A 17413-nucleotide genomic window follows, 5' to 3' on the forward strand; every position below is an offset into this window, starting at 1 on the left:
TTTTTAATTGACATGTCCTATATTTTTTTATTTTAATTTTAATTTTAAAAAGTAAAAATTATACTTTCAGTAAATTTTGATAGGTTTGATAGTTGATCATTTTAGGGGGGCTGAAATGACAGACAGGGGGCTAAAGCCCTCCAAAAAAGGGTCTAGAACCACCCCTGCTGCTGCATGATCAGAAATGTCCTATTGTGCAAAATACAACTGTGTCTAAAGACATTTTGGAGATTAGAAGGAAGCCAATTCTGGTGTAACAAGTGTGGATTCTAAAAGAATGTGAAGTCTTTATCTGAGGGGTGCAACAATCTCCAAACATCCACAAGTACTAATTCTTCACATAAGCCTAATATTTGTTTGGATTGAAAAGAAAGTAGGCCTACCAAAATACCACTGGGCAATTCATTCATTAATGGGACAGTTAAAATTCCTGCCTGCAATCATGTTTTGTGTTGAAAAGCTTGTTAGTTTAGAAAAAAGCATCTGTTAAAAATTTGAGAGGATGAACTTGGTCACAGTAAACATTGAGGATACCATATTCTTCTCTGTATATTGATGCTTTAACATTCACAAATCTTCCAAACTTGCCCTTAATACAGTCTTACTTTAAAGGCATGTTCTTCCTAATTGAAATGTCCAACCCCTGCTTCGGGTATTAAAGGATGAAATACAAACTTGATCAAATCCACTGTGTTCTAGTTTTAGATGTTCTTTGTCCTTCAAATGTGTCCCCTGCAATTCTCCCTCTTTAGGTTGGATAGAATTTTCTTTCTCTTAATGTTCTTCTTAATCTCTTAATTTCTCTTAATATTCTAGGGCATGGCTTCACCATTGTTTTTGTGTGACCGTTACTCTTTGTAGGAAACATTTCATTCCTGGGGGGTGGTGGGGGGATGACTTAGAATCAGTTGATCAGCAGAAAGAAAGAACTGACTAAAGTAAGACAGTTTTGATTTTAGATGAGATTAATTTTAGGTTAGTTCATTTCAGTTCTTTTTTTTTTAAATTTGCCCTGCTGTTCTCTGGTGTGCAATTCAGTGTTTTGTTAGTTGATAAAAATTCTTCTTGGCATGTTTGTTTTGGACACTTATTAAAAATTATTATTCATGAATGTAGTGTTTGGTTAAAGTTCCTCTGAAATGTACTGTGAACTGTAAAACATAACATTTAACCCATTTAACAGTACTAGTACTAGAACACTAGAGTAGTAGTACCAGAATAGTGTACTAATGTAAACATACTTTCCAATTCAATTCAAAACCTCCAAAAGAACTGGCTCAGTTTGGGCAGCCATCTGCCTCGAACGGTTGGGGTGAGTGGGTAGAAGAGAGAGAATAGAACAGCAACAATAAACAACAAATAGACACTGCAGGTTGGTGCGGCCAATAACTGCACATCAGCAATGTACAGCTCCAGGACACCTGCAGAAGGTACAGGAAGAGAGAGAGAGAACAGAGAGAGAGGGAGAGAGCACAAACTAGGGGAGAGAGAGAGCACAAAATTAGTGACATTCAATGGTGGAATATACATATGACAATGAGATATCTCTAAGCATTACATAATGTTGTTATATAATGTTTGTGTTTTGAAATAGAGTAAATACTTTCCATTTGAGTCTTTTAATGTGTGCAAGTTTATATTTATATATGATGTGAAGAGCAATAAAAATTAAATGGTAATCTTTTAACATGCTGATCCATGATTGCTGTAAAATACTGCATTATTTCACTGCTGCAACTCTGATACGGTATGTCACTGTAATAACTGTGCAATATCGCCATCATGTGGCTTCAGAATACGACTGTTGATTCATTCATAAGACCTAACAGTTTTTTTTCTGGCTCTTTTCCCAAATGAAAGCTAAAATACTGATATTCTCGGTATGTTTTTTTTTTTTTTAAAAGACCTGGAGCTATTGAGAAAAATTGCTCAAGTAAATACTGTTGGACATGACAAATCATGAAAGATTTTATGCATCATTCAGAAACAAAAAAAATGATGATGTTCAGTGTTACAGTAGCTTAGTAACAGGTTCTTTTTGACTTGGCATATTAACAAGTTTCAAAGGGGGGTATAAAATGAATGCAACAATGTTCTGTGGCCCTTTAAAAAAAACTAAAACAATTTGTCACCTTCATCTGTTATATTTATATTTGTTTATTAATGTTTAGAGAGAATTGAGTTTCGAACAGCTGTTGTCTGCAGTGAAACAGAGCTGAATTACATGTTTCTTCACTGTCCAACCAACACTTAGTAGTATGAATAATGTAGGTGGAAATATGAGAATTATGGGAAATGTAGTGAGGAACTGTCTCCCAAGCTACACAGAGGCACCATATGAGACAAGTTGCTAGTAGCATCTTTATTCATTTTAGCTTTTTTAGCCCAGTGGATGTGGCTCTGTATCCCAATTCCAGTAGCTCTCCATTTCACCCAGTCTGATCTCAGTTACACTGAGTATGCAGGGCCTGCGTCATTCCTTTCAGCAAATGGAGAGGAGGAGGGTAAGAGGGAAAGAAAGGGGCGGGGAATGAGGGAGCTGCACATCTCTCCTGCATCAGCAGCAACATAACTACCATGCCAGCTTTTGTCACTGGAAAACGACAAAGATCGTCATACAGCAAGACTAATAATACCATCTGCAGGATCAGGTTCTCCTCCTCCACCATAAGTGCATTAATAGATTAGACCAAGACGGTTCTACCTTCCCTGGCACAAGCATCTAAAAGCTCCCCAAGAGAGAAGAAACACTCACAGGCATGACCTGAGTGAGAAAGGCAGCCATTGTATCTTCTTCATCAGCATGGGGAACCAGGAGGCTAAGCAAAAGAAAGCTGCAGCAGCATCGGGTAATGGAAGCTACCCTTCACTGGATGAAGGATGGAGAGAAGGAGGAGGGGACATGACAAAAAAGAGAGGAAAAAAACACTATGGTAAGCATGGAGGTAAATCCACAGGCACACTGCATGGCACAGGGGCGGTTAAGAAAAAAAACAAATCTGAGTCTAAGTCCTCTGTTTTCTCCATCCAGAAGAGAAAGAGCTATCTCAAAGGGAAAGGGGATGTGTGCTCATCAGTAACGGGCTCGAAAGAAGATGTTTTAGCATCTGAACATGATGAAAAACAAAGCACAAAAACACCTGACCTGTCTGCAGATGAGCTTGGACACTCGGACACTGAGGCAGACCTCTCTCAGAAGAAAACGATACTGGGGCAAGGAAAAATTGATGGAGATGGAGGAAAACAAAAACAGAGAATGCAGCAGAAAGCCTCAACAGCAGCAACATCCCCCACAGAGGAAGGAGGGCAGAAAGGAGGGAGTTCAGGGTCAGACACAGATATTTACAGCTTCCACTCAGCAGCTGACCATGAGGATTTGCTAGCAGATATCCAGCTCGCTATAAGGCTGCAGCACCAGCAGCAGCATGGGGTGATTAACTCAATTGTGGAAGCACAGGACGGAGGAGAAAGCAATCTGTGCGGGGAAGGAGGAGTGGAAGAGAGGACGCAGAGTAATGGAGTAGGTGAATTACTTCCTCCTGAGGTACTTGACATGACCCCAGAACTAGAACTGGGGTCTGACGCCCTGTCATTCCTAGAAACAGGAAAACTGTCTGACTGTGTTGTACACACAGACCAGACTCCAACACCACAACTCCCCTTTCACACAGAGGTGCCTGGCATGAGAGAGGAGGAGGAGAAGAAAAAGGTGGAGCATCTGGAGCTTAATGAGAAGGGACAAAAGGAAAGAGACAGAGAAGCCTTTCTTTGTGTTGCCACAAGCAGAAGAAAACAGCATGCTCGGGTGCAGCACCCCCTTCATACAGCCGTCACCATGGTTACAGCCAGCAAGGCAGCAGTCAGCCCATTCACTATGACAACCAGTGGTGACAGCTTTCCTGATTACACATTTGAATGTGCTGGAACAACCTCAGGAGAGGAAGGGCAAGCTGGGGATGAATCCCTGCAGGAGAAGGAAGGGAAGTTAGGGATGGATGTGGATCCCAGTCTTTCACCTACAGACAGAAGTCCTAAAGTCACTAAGGTGCTGAAATCAGGGATCATGTTTGAAGAAGGTGTGGGTCAGCTGGGTTTAGCTACTAGTGCAGAGTCCCTTGAGGACTGCCAGAGTGCTAGCCCTGAATTCAACCACTCTTCTGCTGCCAGCACTTGCATTTCAACCTCCAACCAGCAGTGCAGGGCGAGCAGCATTAGCTTCACCCCACTAACTCCCCAGGAGAGCCCTACCCTGGCCAAAAGACTCCTCAGGTCTACCCGCTCCTCCTTCTCCTCAAGCCCTGTGGTAAAACCCTACCCACCCATCTTCCCCTCCTACATCAAGACCACCACCAGACAGCTCAGCTCCCCTGGACACTCCCCAGCCCTTTCGCCCTCCCACAGCCCCATGTCCCCATGCAGGACCCACCTTCACCTCCACAGGTACCTATTATGTTGCTAAATGGAACAGGAACAATGACTATGTTTTGGCACTGATAATATTTGGCAAAACCTTAAGGGTAAAAAAAAAAACACTGGCACTGAAACACTTGTACTGAAAATATATTGGTACAAGAAAAGTATTAATACTGAAAAAAGCTGCACTGAAAAATAAATCTTTATAATAAATTATCACGCTTTCATCAGTGCTTTAGTTGCAGACTTTTCAATTTCATTTTTCTGCCAGTTTTGGCATGTTGGGGGAGGGCTCCGAGGGATGGACGTGATTGCTACATGCAGGATTCATGACTTAGTGTCATCTCTGACAAATGGCTTCCTTGACGTCAGGTAGCGCTTCCAAACCTCTGTAAGTCTTTCTCTGTCCTGTTGTGCTTTTTTTCCACGCAGAATTGAACTGGTGTAAATTTAGCCTTTAACTTACTAGGCTGGGGCAAGTGCTAAGGTTAGCATATACCTTAGCTATAGTTACCATTAACCATAGGCTAGCTAAATAACTACAGAGTCTCACCTCCTGTGGTGACATTTTCTTTTTTTTTTGCTTCAAGAGTTAGAGGCCAGTGTGACACAATATTTAGAAGCCTCAACATCCAGAGTTAATGTCCAAGATTAACAGACTTTGATCCTGCTGCTCATGTTATTGCTGCTGTGCACTTGGCCTAGAATACCCATGCCATATCCAGTATAATGTTACTAAGCTTAAATACTAACTTCTTGCCAGCCCAACCATGTGGAACAACAGGATAGAGACAGGCTTACTTGCTGTTTAGGAGCTCCAGCTGAATTTATACTGATCTATGGTAAACCTATTTAACATTTAATGGAACCACATTATTGTCTGTAATAATTTTAGATATCCAGAATGGCATTCTCATTAGTCAGAATGGTAATTTGAGATAGCCACAATAAACTGGATTTTAAGATATGTGTAACATAGTAGGCAGTGAGTCATGAACCCTGCTGTTCTCACCTTAATATGCAAATTCTATGCAGAACCTGAAGCAGCTATGTCCCTTAACATACCTACCCCGGACCCACCTAGCTGTAGAAACTGTGTTTCCAGATGTATTACCAAAAATTGTTGGCCAAATTTGAATAGTCACAATAAACTAGAAAGTGTTTCCTTTCCAATGATACCAAGCTCATCAATATAACCCTCAAAATGTAAGTACAACAGCTAGTTTAATTTGGATATGCAAAAGGAGGAAGCCCTTCCCTTAGAGCCCTCCCTTCCACATCAAAACACTGAAGAAATCTGAAGCTGAAAGTCAATGACATCAACTAAAAACACTGTAGGCTTAAGTGGAAAAAAAGCCGGTCACTGAAAAACATCAGGATACAAAAACATAACATGAAAGTGATATTTATTTTTCTGTTAAGTATTAATACTTTACTTCATACCAATACAAATTTTTCAATATATGTGGTTTAGTCCCAATGTTTCCTTATTCACTTCAAAGTTTTTTTTTGATGCCAATATTATTTTCAGTGACAAAAGTTAAAGTCACTGTTCTGGCTTCTTATTGCTGCACGTCAAATCATATTTCTTCATTAAATCTTTGACTTTATCTTTGTCATAATATTGTTAGTGAAAATTTACTGTGTCATAAACTTTGACCTATTATTAATTTTTTATAGATGAATTGGATTCACTTGATTGTTGATTGATTATTTAAAGATTGTTTCAGTTTATCACAAACTGGGACTTATTTGGAAAACCTCTTGTCAGCGGTCTATTATATATATTTATGGTAATATTTACCAAGTTCCGATACTGTAGCTGAGATCTTGGTGCACAGCATTGCTTCTAAAAAGCAATCTCAGGTAGGCTAAACTCATTTGGAGTAAACTAAAACTTATTAGTGCTGTGTACATTGATCTTACATGCATTACAGACCACGGTTCACAGGGCCACCTCCTGCTTCAACACATACAATATTTGCCATATTTGTGTGTGCATGTCTTATTAAACCTGGGTTTATGACAATTTTACCTCCAAAATGGTATAGATAATCTGACTATTAACTGTCTGACTGCGAATGCTTCTTGGAATATTAGACTTTATTGTTCGGGTGTCACCATTTTCCCAGCTCTTAGATGAATACTCAATATTATTTACCATTATATACAGAAATAACTTGCCTTAGTGATCAAAATACTCAACTCAGGTTCACTTATATTTGGGTTAGTAAGGACAATGGTATGGATGAAAATAGTTACTTCATCATGAGTACAACAATAAATGTGAGTTATGTATTTATGCTATTTGCTAATGCAAACAGTACTTAAAAAGCCAATTAGGAAGCCATACAAAGCATCTAAGCACACATAGTGTACAACGACATTGGCCAGTCGACTTTACTGAATTTACTTCATGGTGTTAATTTTTCCCACTTCCAAACAGTGCAGGGATAACCTTACATCATGTTTGTATTTTATGGTGTGGGTATGGTACATGGCTTATCGTGCCAAAGTAGTTATCCCCGACAATTCACCGTGAGAGCGCGCAAGCATACAGAGTAAAGGTGGACCTGCGTTGTTAGGCTTGAATTTTAGCTAAGCTAATTTTTAAAAAAAAACAGAAACACTTGGATTCTTTAGTCATCGTATCGAATATAGTCTTTTCCACAATGTTTTCTAATGTGTCTTTAAGTTTGTTTATCTTTCTGTCGAAAGTTATATTACTTTAGCCATTGTCAGCGTTATGTCAGGCTGTAGCCTGTTTTACGTGTCTGTTGAATTTCAAGTTATCCAATGCACTGAAATAGTTAGGTTGCTGTTTGGAAGCTACATTCAAACAAGCTGTGATCTAATCTTTCTTTCAGTACAATATGCTCAATCAAATAGCCTGCACGTTAGACAGCTACAGTAAAATCGAAGTCGACAGGAAATGTAAACAAAACTACAATACACTCATCACACTGTCAACAACAATTGTTTATAACTGAATTTTAATTGCGAAATAAATGGAGGTCTAGTTTTGCATACTGTTATAAATTACTCTGTTGATCACAACGATCATATTGCATAGTATGACGTAGGGCTGGGCGATAAACCGATTTTAACTCGAATGTGTAGTTTACATCGCCTTGTTTAAATGAAAATTGGCTTTCTCTTTAACATCCGCCGACGTTCCCCTCTGGGATCAGCCCCTCCCCCTGCGATTTTGCCATATTAGAGATACATAAACATTGCAGCAAGCAGGGAAGAATTCTTTCCCAAAAAAGGCACAGTGTCATCCGTAATTTGGAATTGGTTCGGTCATGCAGCTTCAGACACAGAACACCCCGCTGCAAAATGCTTTTGAAGTATGATGCTAGCTGGTACGACCAATTTACACTGCAACAGAGGCATTGTGCCGAGTGGGAATGATGTTGCGCCCTACGAAATTAATAAGACAGCAGCACAAACACACCCGCCGGGGGGAAATATCGATTTATATCATAAATCAGATTTTTCTGTGAAAAAAATATCTGATTTTTTTTAGGACATATCGCCTAGCCCAAGGGTCGGCAACCTTAAACCCTCAAAGAGCCATTTGGACCCATGTTCCACAGAGAAGAAAACACCGGGAGCCGGAAAACCCTTTTGAAATATAAAATAAAAATATAGCCGCAAGCGGCGATAAGCGGCCCTCGCCTCGAGCGCACCGCCTCCCCCGACGCACCGCCCCGCGAGCAAACCGCGTCCCCCAGCGAACCGCATTCACGAACAGACCGCCTCCCGAAGCAAACCGCCTCCCCAAGCGCCCCCGCCCTCTGAATTGACCAGCCCCCAAAAATTGGCTGCCCCCCCAAATCCCCTCCCCCGAAGAGACCGCACCTCCCCAAGTAGACCACGTCTTTGAGTGGACCCCCACGGAAGTCTGTGCCAAATTTGGTACAGTCTTGAGAAAGTAAGTGCAAGTACTAGGGGGCGCTATCCGCTATTTAACCTTCTGTGAAAGGACCAAACAGGCAACAGGAAAATTATCAAAAACGGGTTTTTATTTTTTGCTCAAAAGGTGAAAATTAAGTATACAAAAACTGGGCCCATAAAAAAGGTCAACAAAACAAAACAAACCCAGGCAAAATATTTAACAAAATGAACTAACTGTACAGAGCAAATAACAAACTGACCTGACACCTTAACACAAAAGGCAATATTAAGTATATAATGGCTGATCAGACCATTTTCAACACACGGGGGTAACAGGGGAAGACTATTATTAAACTAAACACACCTAACAGTTAGTCGCTCTCTCAGATATTAAGAAACTGTATACATAAATCAAATAACCAAAACAAATGCATGAAAATACGAATATAAACTATGTAAATAATAAAATTCAAATTTCAAACTCTCCACCCCCCTTTGAAGTTGGAAAGCTTGGTGCAGTCTGATTGGCCACTTCGTGTATTTATGACTTCTGCTCCCTGGAGTGAACTTTTTGCTCAAGCAACCCAAGATAGCTCTAGCAGCAGCAACACCAACTAGCGACCCCCTTTAGCACTGGTAACTCAAATGAAATAATTAGATTTACTCAAACAAAAAGTACAAACTAATGTAACAATGTACTATAGTAAGATAAACATGCGCGGTACATATAGAAACTAATGTACAGTCAATACCAAATAAAAAAATATACTACATTAAACAAATGTTTTATCTTTGTATGCCAAAATGAAACTATAATGTGCAACACTAAAAATCAATATAACTTAAGTGAATTAATTTAACTGTGAACTAAAGAAACTAATCATGAAGTTTACCAACATTCAAATTGATGGGTGTGGCAGCACATGCGGCCATCACACCTTCCATAATGGCAAATTAGGTACTATTATCATATGATCTAATGTGTTTGCATTTCCTATCATGCTTGAAAAGAATGTGGACAAGTTTCTTCTCTCTCAACTAAAGGTAAAAGGAAATACTAATTAATTTAGACTAGAGTTCCTTTTTTTAGGGATTTCTTTAATAGGAAATGCACATTTTTTACACAATCCTTGAAAATTAAAAAATAAGAACAAGACTTAATACAACATTACAAACAAGAACATACACATTACAATTTATAATAACTTATAGGATAATAAGTAAGAACTCGATCACATAAAAATTGAACTATGCTTATTCTGCTGAACATGCAAGACAACTGAATGACTCCTCTGCTGGTGGACTGTTGACACATTCCTGATGGTACCACCTCAAACAAATGTCACACTGAATCTGCAAAATATGAAATAGGGGTTTAAAACAGCCCTAACAATTCTTTTCTTTTTTATGTAGTTTGAGCTAAAATAAAATGTTTCATTAGCAGAACTGAAGAATCAAGTATAATATTTCATAATGAAGTATGTTCAGTGTATGGAACATATAGCCAGCACATTGGTATTTGGCATTTTTATTATGTATCATTATGTTTTCTATTGAGTGGATTCTGTGTTTAAATGTGCATTCCAAATCAATGAAACAGCTACACAAACAACAGGTCATTTCATATTTTCTAATCAGCTATGTCATGCTATTCTTCCCCACAAAGGTGACATGTATCTGTTAGGTCATCTGAAGAAAACTAATGAAAGAAAAATAAAAAAGTGTCTGATTATTGTTTTGTGCATCCAGTTTTACCTTTACACAAATTGTTTTGTACAGGAATTTTAAGGACAAATTTTTTGATAGCCAAAATATACCATAATACTACATTATTTAACACTCTCTAAGAGGAGTGTGACAGCTATTTAGCCTGTGTTTGTTGATGACCTCTTTTGTAGGTGGAAAATCTATTGTTTCCTTTTTCAGGAGTTTTTATGGCAACTACAAAAAAAAAAAAAAAATTAAGACAATTACACCAAGCTACTCCCATTAGTAACAAATTGGCTACACATCACCTTTTAAAGACATGAATCTGTGAATAATATCTGTGTAGGCATAAAAACAAGCAATATTATTTTTAGGGGGAAAACATTCCTAATTGAAAAAAAGTTTAATAAGAGAGTAATGTGGGGAGCAGTGTTCATTTCGTTGACAAAATATTTCATTATAATTTTCGTCAACGACAAATGAGGCGATAACTAAATAAAAATTAAATTATTACGACGAAAACTATAATTAAAATATATTGACATTTTCGTTAACTAATAAAAACGAGACGAAAATGTGAGTGAGGGACGTTTTTAGAAGAATAAATCTTGTAAGATACATTTGAAAAGTAACTGATCCGCCTGCTGAGGCGGAATGCGCGAGTACACGACATCATCATAGCCTACATTGGGTTTCTGTCTGACTTAAACTATAATGAAATGGCAACAGCTGGGAGAAAACAAAGAAAGTCAGTTTCACGTTTGATGCAGTGGCATTATTGCTAAATACAGTTTTTCTTTTAAATATTTTGGAGTTGCACTTTTGCTTTAAAGAATGAAGAATGTCATATGCAAGTTATAAACAGTGCATATTTAATTTTTGGTCTTTTATGGAAAGGCCACATTCCATATATTTAATGAACATTGTTTTTATTTAATTTTAATTTAGAATATTTTGTATATTACAATAGTTTAACTAAATTACACTTAAATCAAACCCAATATATTTTAGTCGACTAAATCTACAGTAGATTTAGTCGACTAAAATCTTATGCTATTTAGTCGACTAAAACTAGACTAAAACTAAAACAAAGCAGATGACTAAAATATGACTGAAACTAAAATTGCATTCTAGTCAAGACTATGACTGAAACTAAATTAAAATCTGTTGTCAAAATTAACACAGGTGGGGAGGAGGTGCTCTCGGTAGTAACATACCTTCAAGGCAAAGACACCACATGAGGTACTGTCAGACTGATGTGGGACGGTATTGCATTTCCACCTTGAGACATTGCATCCCATCTTTCGCATTAATGACCTAGAGAAAGACAATGTCATATGTTAATACCAACATTGTCAAGGCCACCTCCTCTTATATAAATGAAATACTTGTATGGCAATTTTCATTTGATAGATTACATTAAAATGTGGTACCATCCTAACCTTGTTCATTCCAAGCATCTTTGCATGCCTTGCTTGGACTCCCCCAGCAAATCCAGGAACAGGGTCGTCTTTGCTTGCGGATAGATGACCTACAGATTTTTATTATAATTAATTATAAAACATATGCAATGTAGTTGTTTTTCTGACATTTATATAAATTTTTAATTGTAAAATGACATTTACCACAAGTATCCAATGATAGTGCTCATTTATAATTCCCACAGTGACTCTATACTCCATGGATTTTATCTAATATTGAAAACTGTAACAGTAAAATTGTGATGAATTTACTATATTTAAGCAAAATAATTGTCGTAGTTTTGGAATTCATAAATAGCCTTAAACTTGGAGTACATTCATGAGATTTATTTTACATTTACAGACCTTGAGTCTTAGAGTCCTTTTGTTCCATACTGCTGTCATGGCAAATAAATCGATAAAAGCAGCCTTGGGGTTATGCTGGCGATTGTGATAGCCACCACATTAGAACAGTTGAACTTAGAACATAAGGCAAAATAATTACTTATTAGTTATTATCAGCGGCGCTCATTACAATACAACTTACCACACGAACAGCATGACGCGGACTGGCAACAGGAGAGGGGTGTCCCTTGCCAAGTCTGCACGGGCTCCGTGGGTGGAGCCAAATCACACTGAGCGTGGGAAACTAAAACTGTTGTATACAGTCAAAAATAATACCAAAGTGGCAAGTGGAATATTCACCCCAAAGGAAGTCATTACCCTGTTACACTTACACACACTGGGTGTACTGATATGCCCATCATTCTTTTTGTGAGTGTGATATCTGTATTTTCTGTCTTGATTTGGTTGGGGCATATCTGGAAGTACTTAGTGTGGGTTTAATATACTGGCTTCATATTGCACTATACTCCAAAAGTGTTAGATGCTGACAACGTCCCACATTAGGCTTTCACCCTACCTCACTCTCCAACTCCATGTCAGGAGCAAGTTTGCAAATGTCCCAGTAAAATAATTTGTAAGGCTCAATCTTGTAGACCATGGACCTTATTTCCAACCCACACATCCTGGACATCTGCCAAAAAACAATAAAAATTAATCATTTGAAAAACCTCTGAAAAATAAATGTGAAAAGAGCAGTGCCAGTTAAAATGCATCAACTTTATCTAATGCTATAGGGGCTGTAGATGCTGTTGGGGCTGTAGAATATCTGTGTGGCACCCTGGTGGTTTCTTCAATGGCCATCTTCAGTTGGTCTACATTAATTTTTCGAAAAATAGTCCGATTGTTATCCTGAAGATCTGCACTTTTCTCATGAAGTGACAATGTGATAAATGGTCCTAAAAAGCTGGCTTCCAATTCCTCATTGTTGGCTTCTTATATTCTGCCTCCAAACTTTGTCCCCAACTTTTAATTGTGGTTGTTTTCCACTTACTTTTATACCATACCATAGGCAGACAAACAGACAGGTACATCAGATAGACCGCAAACAACGGCAAATTTATAATAATGGCAATTATGATCATAACGCTAACGGTTTTTATATCTATGCCATTTCTGTAGAGAGTACACTCAAATAAATATGAGCCATACATTTGTTAGTGTTTCATTTAGTGGATGCTATTATCAAACATGACAAACATCTGAGAGTTAATGTAACACAAGCAATGATTTAGTCTAGAGCAAAGTATGAATTATTTTTAGTTCAAAGTACTAAATGTATAAAGTCTTTTTTAGAACAAAGTTTAGAGTGATCTATTAAACAGTGTAATGGATTCAACTGAATTGTGCCGTTCATTCTTCCCACCAAACCATTTGTTTTTGGATGATAAGGTGAGCAGAGGATTCTTTTTATGTTCAGGATTTCATGGACTCTTGTGTTGATCTGGAATCATTAGCATTAAAACTTTATGTACAACTACATTCCGAAATATATAGCAGTCATAGAACAAAAAAACAAACTAAAATCATGGGTTAAAAGATATTTAACAAAAAATTATTTCTAAATTATATATTCGATCAAGAACATTTACACAATTTCAGCCTAAGATGTGAAGTACTTACAGCACTGACAAATTCTTTCCCCTGATCTGTTAAAATCATTTTGGGGGATTCAAACTGATGCACAAACTTGACTATACACCTTCACACTTCACTGGCTGATTTTTTTTCAAAGGGTAAGCCTGTGGCCATTTGATGACATATACGTACTGATATCCATTATGTGACTCTCTGAGTTTCCCAATCAGGTCCATCCCCACCAATTCAAATGGCTGAGGAACCTAATGAAAAAAGAAAAAGATTTTTCCATTTGAAAAACAAAGTTTTCTGGCAAATAATGATACTGCACAATTTGTATGTTATTTTTTAAAAAATTATTAAGTATAAACTAAAATTATAAATAATGTGATTCATGATACATGAAGCGTACTCATGTACAACTTCAGGTTCACCAAGCACACGTTTACCTTTCATAAACTGAGAAACATTTTGTATTCTTAGGACTAACTAACCTGTATGGGAGTATATTCTGTTGGCTTCTTAATTGTTTCAGCACTTCCCTGACATGCTGAGCATTAAGAAAGCTGTTGATGGCATGTCTTGCAAAAGTTCAATTCAATTCAGAAGGAGCAGTGTTGGCCCAAGAGGAGAGGCAACTCAATTCAATTTTCAATTCAATTTTATTTGTATAGCGCCAAATCACAATACAAATCATCTCAAGGCACTTTACAAAAACTGAAACTAAAAACCCAACAATTCCCTTATGAGCAAGCACTTGGCGACAGTGGAGAGGAAAAACTCCCTTTAACGGAAGAAAAAACCTCCAGCAGAACCGGGCTCAGTTTGGGCGGCCATCTGCCTCGACTGGTTGGGGTGAGTGGATAGAGCAGAGAGAAAAGAACAGCAACAATAAATAACAAATAGACACTGCAGGTTGGTGGGACCAGTAGTAACTGCACATCAGCGATATACAGCTCCAGGACCAGGGACACCTGCAGAAGGTACAGAGAGAACAGAGAGAGAGGGAGAGAGAACAAACTAGGGGAGAGAGAGAGCACAAGGTTAGTGACATTCAGTGGTGGAATATACGTGAGGTGGGAGGAGAGGAAGAGAGGGGAAGGGAAGGGAAAGGGGGGGGGTTAGGGTAGGGGAGCTCAGTGCACCGATGGTCCTCGGGCAGTCTAGGCCTATAGCAGCATAACTAAGGGATGGTTCAGGGTTGCCTGAAGCCAGCCCTAACAATATGCTTTGTCAAAGAGGAAGGTTTTAAGTCTAGCCTTAAAAGTACAGAGAGTGTATGCCTCCTGAACCCAGGCTGGGATCTGGTTCCACAGGAGAGGAGCTTGATAACTAAAGGCTCTGCCTCCCAGTCTGCTTCTGGAAACTCTGGGAACCACAAGTAGACCTGCACTCTGAGAGCGAAGTGCTCTATTGGGATAATATGGTACTATGAGGTCTTTAAGGTATGAAGGAGCTTGATTAAGAAGGGATTTGTATGTGAGAAGAAGGATTTTAAATTCTATTCTATATTTTACAGGGAGCCAATGAAGAGAAGCCAATATCTCTCTTGCTAGTTCCTGTCAGGACTCTGGCTGCGGCATTCTGGATTAATTGGAGGCTTTTTATGGAGATATTGGGACATCCAGATAGTAATGAGTTACAGTAATCTAGCCTTGAGGTAACAAATGCATGGACTAGTTTTTCTGCATCATTTTGAGACAGGATGTTCCTAATTTTGGTAATGTTGCGCAGGTGAAAGAATGCAGAGATTTGTTTTATGTGTGAGTTAAAGGACATGTCCTGGTCAAAAATAACTCCAAGGTTTTTTACAGTAGTGCTGGAGGCCAGGGTTATGCCATCTAGAGTAGCTATAATTTTAGAAAAGTTATTTCTGAGATTTTTTGGCCCAAATATAATGACTTCTGTTTTCTCTGAGTTTAAAAGTAAAAAGTTACTGGTCATCCAGGCCTTTATATCAGTTAGACAGGCTTGAAGTCTGGTTAACTGGTTTGTGTTAACAGGTTTAATAGATAGATATAACTGAGTGTCATCTGCATAGCAGTGGTAATTAATAGAGTGCTTCCTAATGACATATCCTAAAGGAAGCATGTACAGGGTGAATAGAATCGGTCCTAGCACAGAGCCTTGTGGAACTCCATAACTAACTTTTGTTCGTGTGGAAGGTTCATCGTGGACATGAACAAACTGGAATCTGTCCGATAAATAGGATTGGAACCATTTTAACGCTGTTCCTCTGATACCAATCACATGCTCCAGTCTCTGTAATAAGATGTTGTGGTCAATGGTGTCGAATGCAGCACTAAGGTCTAGGAGGACAAGTATAGAAACAAGTCCATTATCTGAGGCTAAGAGAAGATCGTCGGTAACTTTTAACAGTGCTGTTTCTGTACTATGATGTGCTCTAAATCTTGATTGAAAATCTTCAAATTGTTCATTCTAGTTCTGTTCAAAATCAATAAATATGGCATTTGCCTCATCAGCTCCACGAACTAACTAATGTTTTTATTGTTTTTGCGGTGCCTTTATATCGCCAGTAGTACAGCTCTCCTAAAAAAAAAGCAATATTATAAGTAAGCTAACATGAAAATTATAATACCTACAACATCTTTGATACATACTGTTCATAATATAGGTCTGTTATAGAAATGTGATTAAGTACGCTACTGCTAGAATAAAGCATTGCAATATGATTTTAATAGCCTTCTATGACTAAAGAACCCAAGTGTTACTGTTTTTTTAAATGAGCTTAGCTAAAATTCAAGCCTAACAACAAAGGTCCACCTTTACTCTGAATGCGTGTACACTCCCACGGCGGGGGGATACAATTTCTGTCGGGGATAACTACTTTGGCATGACACAGCTGCTACTCTGTCTAGTCAGGATGTTGTGGAGAGGGTGTTTATTATTGTCCATCATAGCATGCAGCTTCCTCCATATCTGCTGCTCCACCACAGTTCTTAGAGGTCCAGCCCCCTGCCTAGCACAGAACTGCATAGAGCATAGCGTAGAACAGTGTACTTGCCATGGCAGTGTGGTAGAACATGCACAACATGTCACTGCAGACATTGTATCAACCGAGCAGTCTCAAGAAGAAGAGGCGACTGTGCCCTTTCTGTACACTGCATCTAGGCCAGGGGTCGGCATCCCGTGTCTCTTTTATCCCTCTGCTGCGGCTCCCTACAGCCTTGGAAAATAAATAAATAAATGAGTATTTTATTAAAATTATTTTAGTTTAGTCAGTTTTGAAAATGTAATTCCAAATTTGAAAATTATGGTGATCTTGTAAAATCTAAATAAAACATGATAAAAAAAATTGTTGTAGCTCTAGCTGCTAGTTTTTAAAAACCCCAAAAAAGAAGACTGACTTGTTTAAAGTGAAAAAAATATTAATATATAGTTTTTACAGCAGTTTTTGGGAAAGTAACATTTTTTTATCATTAAGGACAAATGTGTTAGGATATTAAAGGATCACTTAAGGGTTAAAGAAACCCTTATAAAATTACAATTAAAGCAAGGAAGCTTTTACTTTACCTGCAGATGTACTTTATTTAGCAGATGCAAAAGCTAACAGCAAAACATATATACGTTTAAATCAGTAAATGAATTAAAAATTAATTAAAATCAACAATACAGTGATATCATTTTACTCACAACCTCCTTGGTCTTTGAAGAATAGGGCTGGTTGAAGAGTATAAAAATCCAAAATGTAAAGATTGGTTGTTGAAAGTCTCTGGATGGAACTTAATTCCATCATCAGCTTCTCTTCTCCTCCATGTTGGGGTCTTTCCTCCCAACAGGAAGGCCAGACTGCCCAACAGCTGCCTTGCCCAGTGCAAGGATCCTGAATGTCTTCTGTTAGTTTCTATGCACTTCTTGATGGTGGCAAAAATCTTGATGCAAACTGGCAGTTTCCCCAGCAACTGAAAAGTCTGTCCCAACCAACAAACATC

The 17413-nt window shown here is 38.3% G+C and overlaps 1 protein-coding gene across 1 annotated transcript in view; it reads left to right on the plus strand.

Moving 5' to 3' along the window:
- Positions 1-2803: 2803 nt before the first annotated feature.
- fmn2b (formin 2b) overlaps positions 2804-17413 on the plus strand; it is an 81794-nt gene continuing 67184 nt past the window's right edge. The window contains exon 1 of the mRNA XM_026314743.1: positions 2804-4440. Within this exon, the coding sequence (XP_026170528.1) occupies positions 2804-4440 (1637 nt within the window). The remainder of the gene's footprint in view (positions 4441-17413) is intronic.

This window comes from Mastacembelus armatus, chromosome 19 (assembly GCF_900324485.2).
Source record: "Mastacembelus armatus chromosome 19, fMasArm1.2, whole genome shotgun sequence".
NCBI classification, from domain to species: Eukaryota; Metazoa; Chordata; class Actinopteri; order Synbranchiformes; family Mastacembelidae; genus Mastacembelus; species Mastacembelus armatus.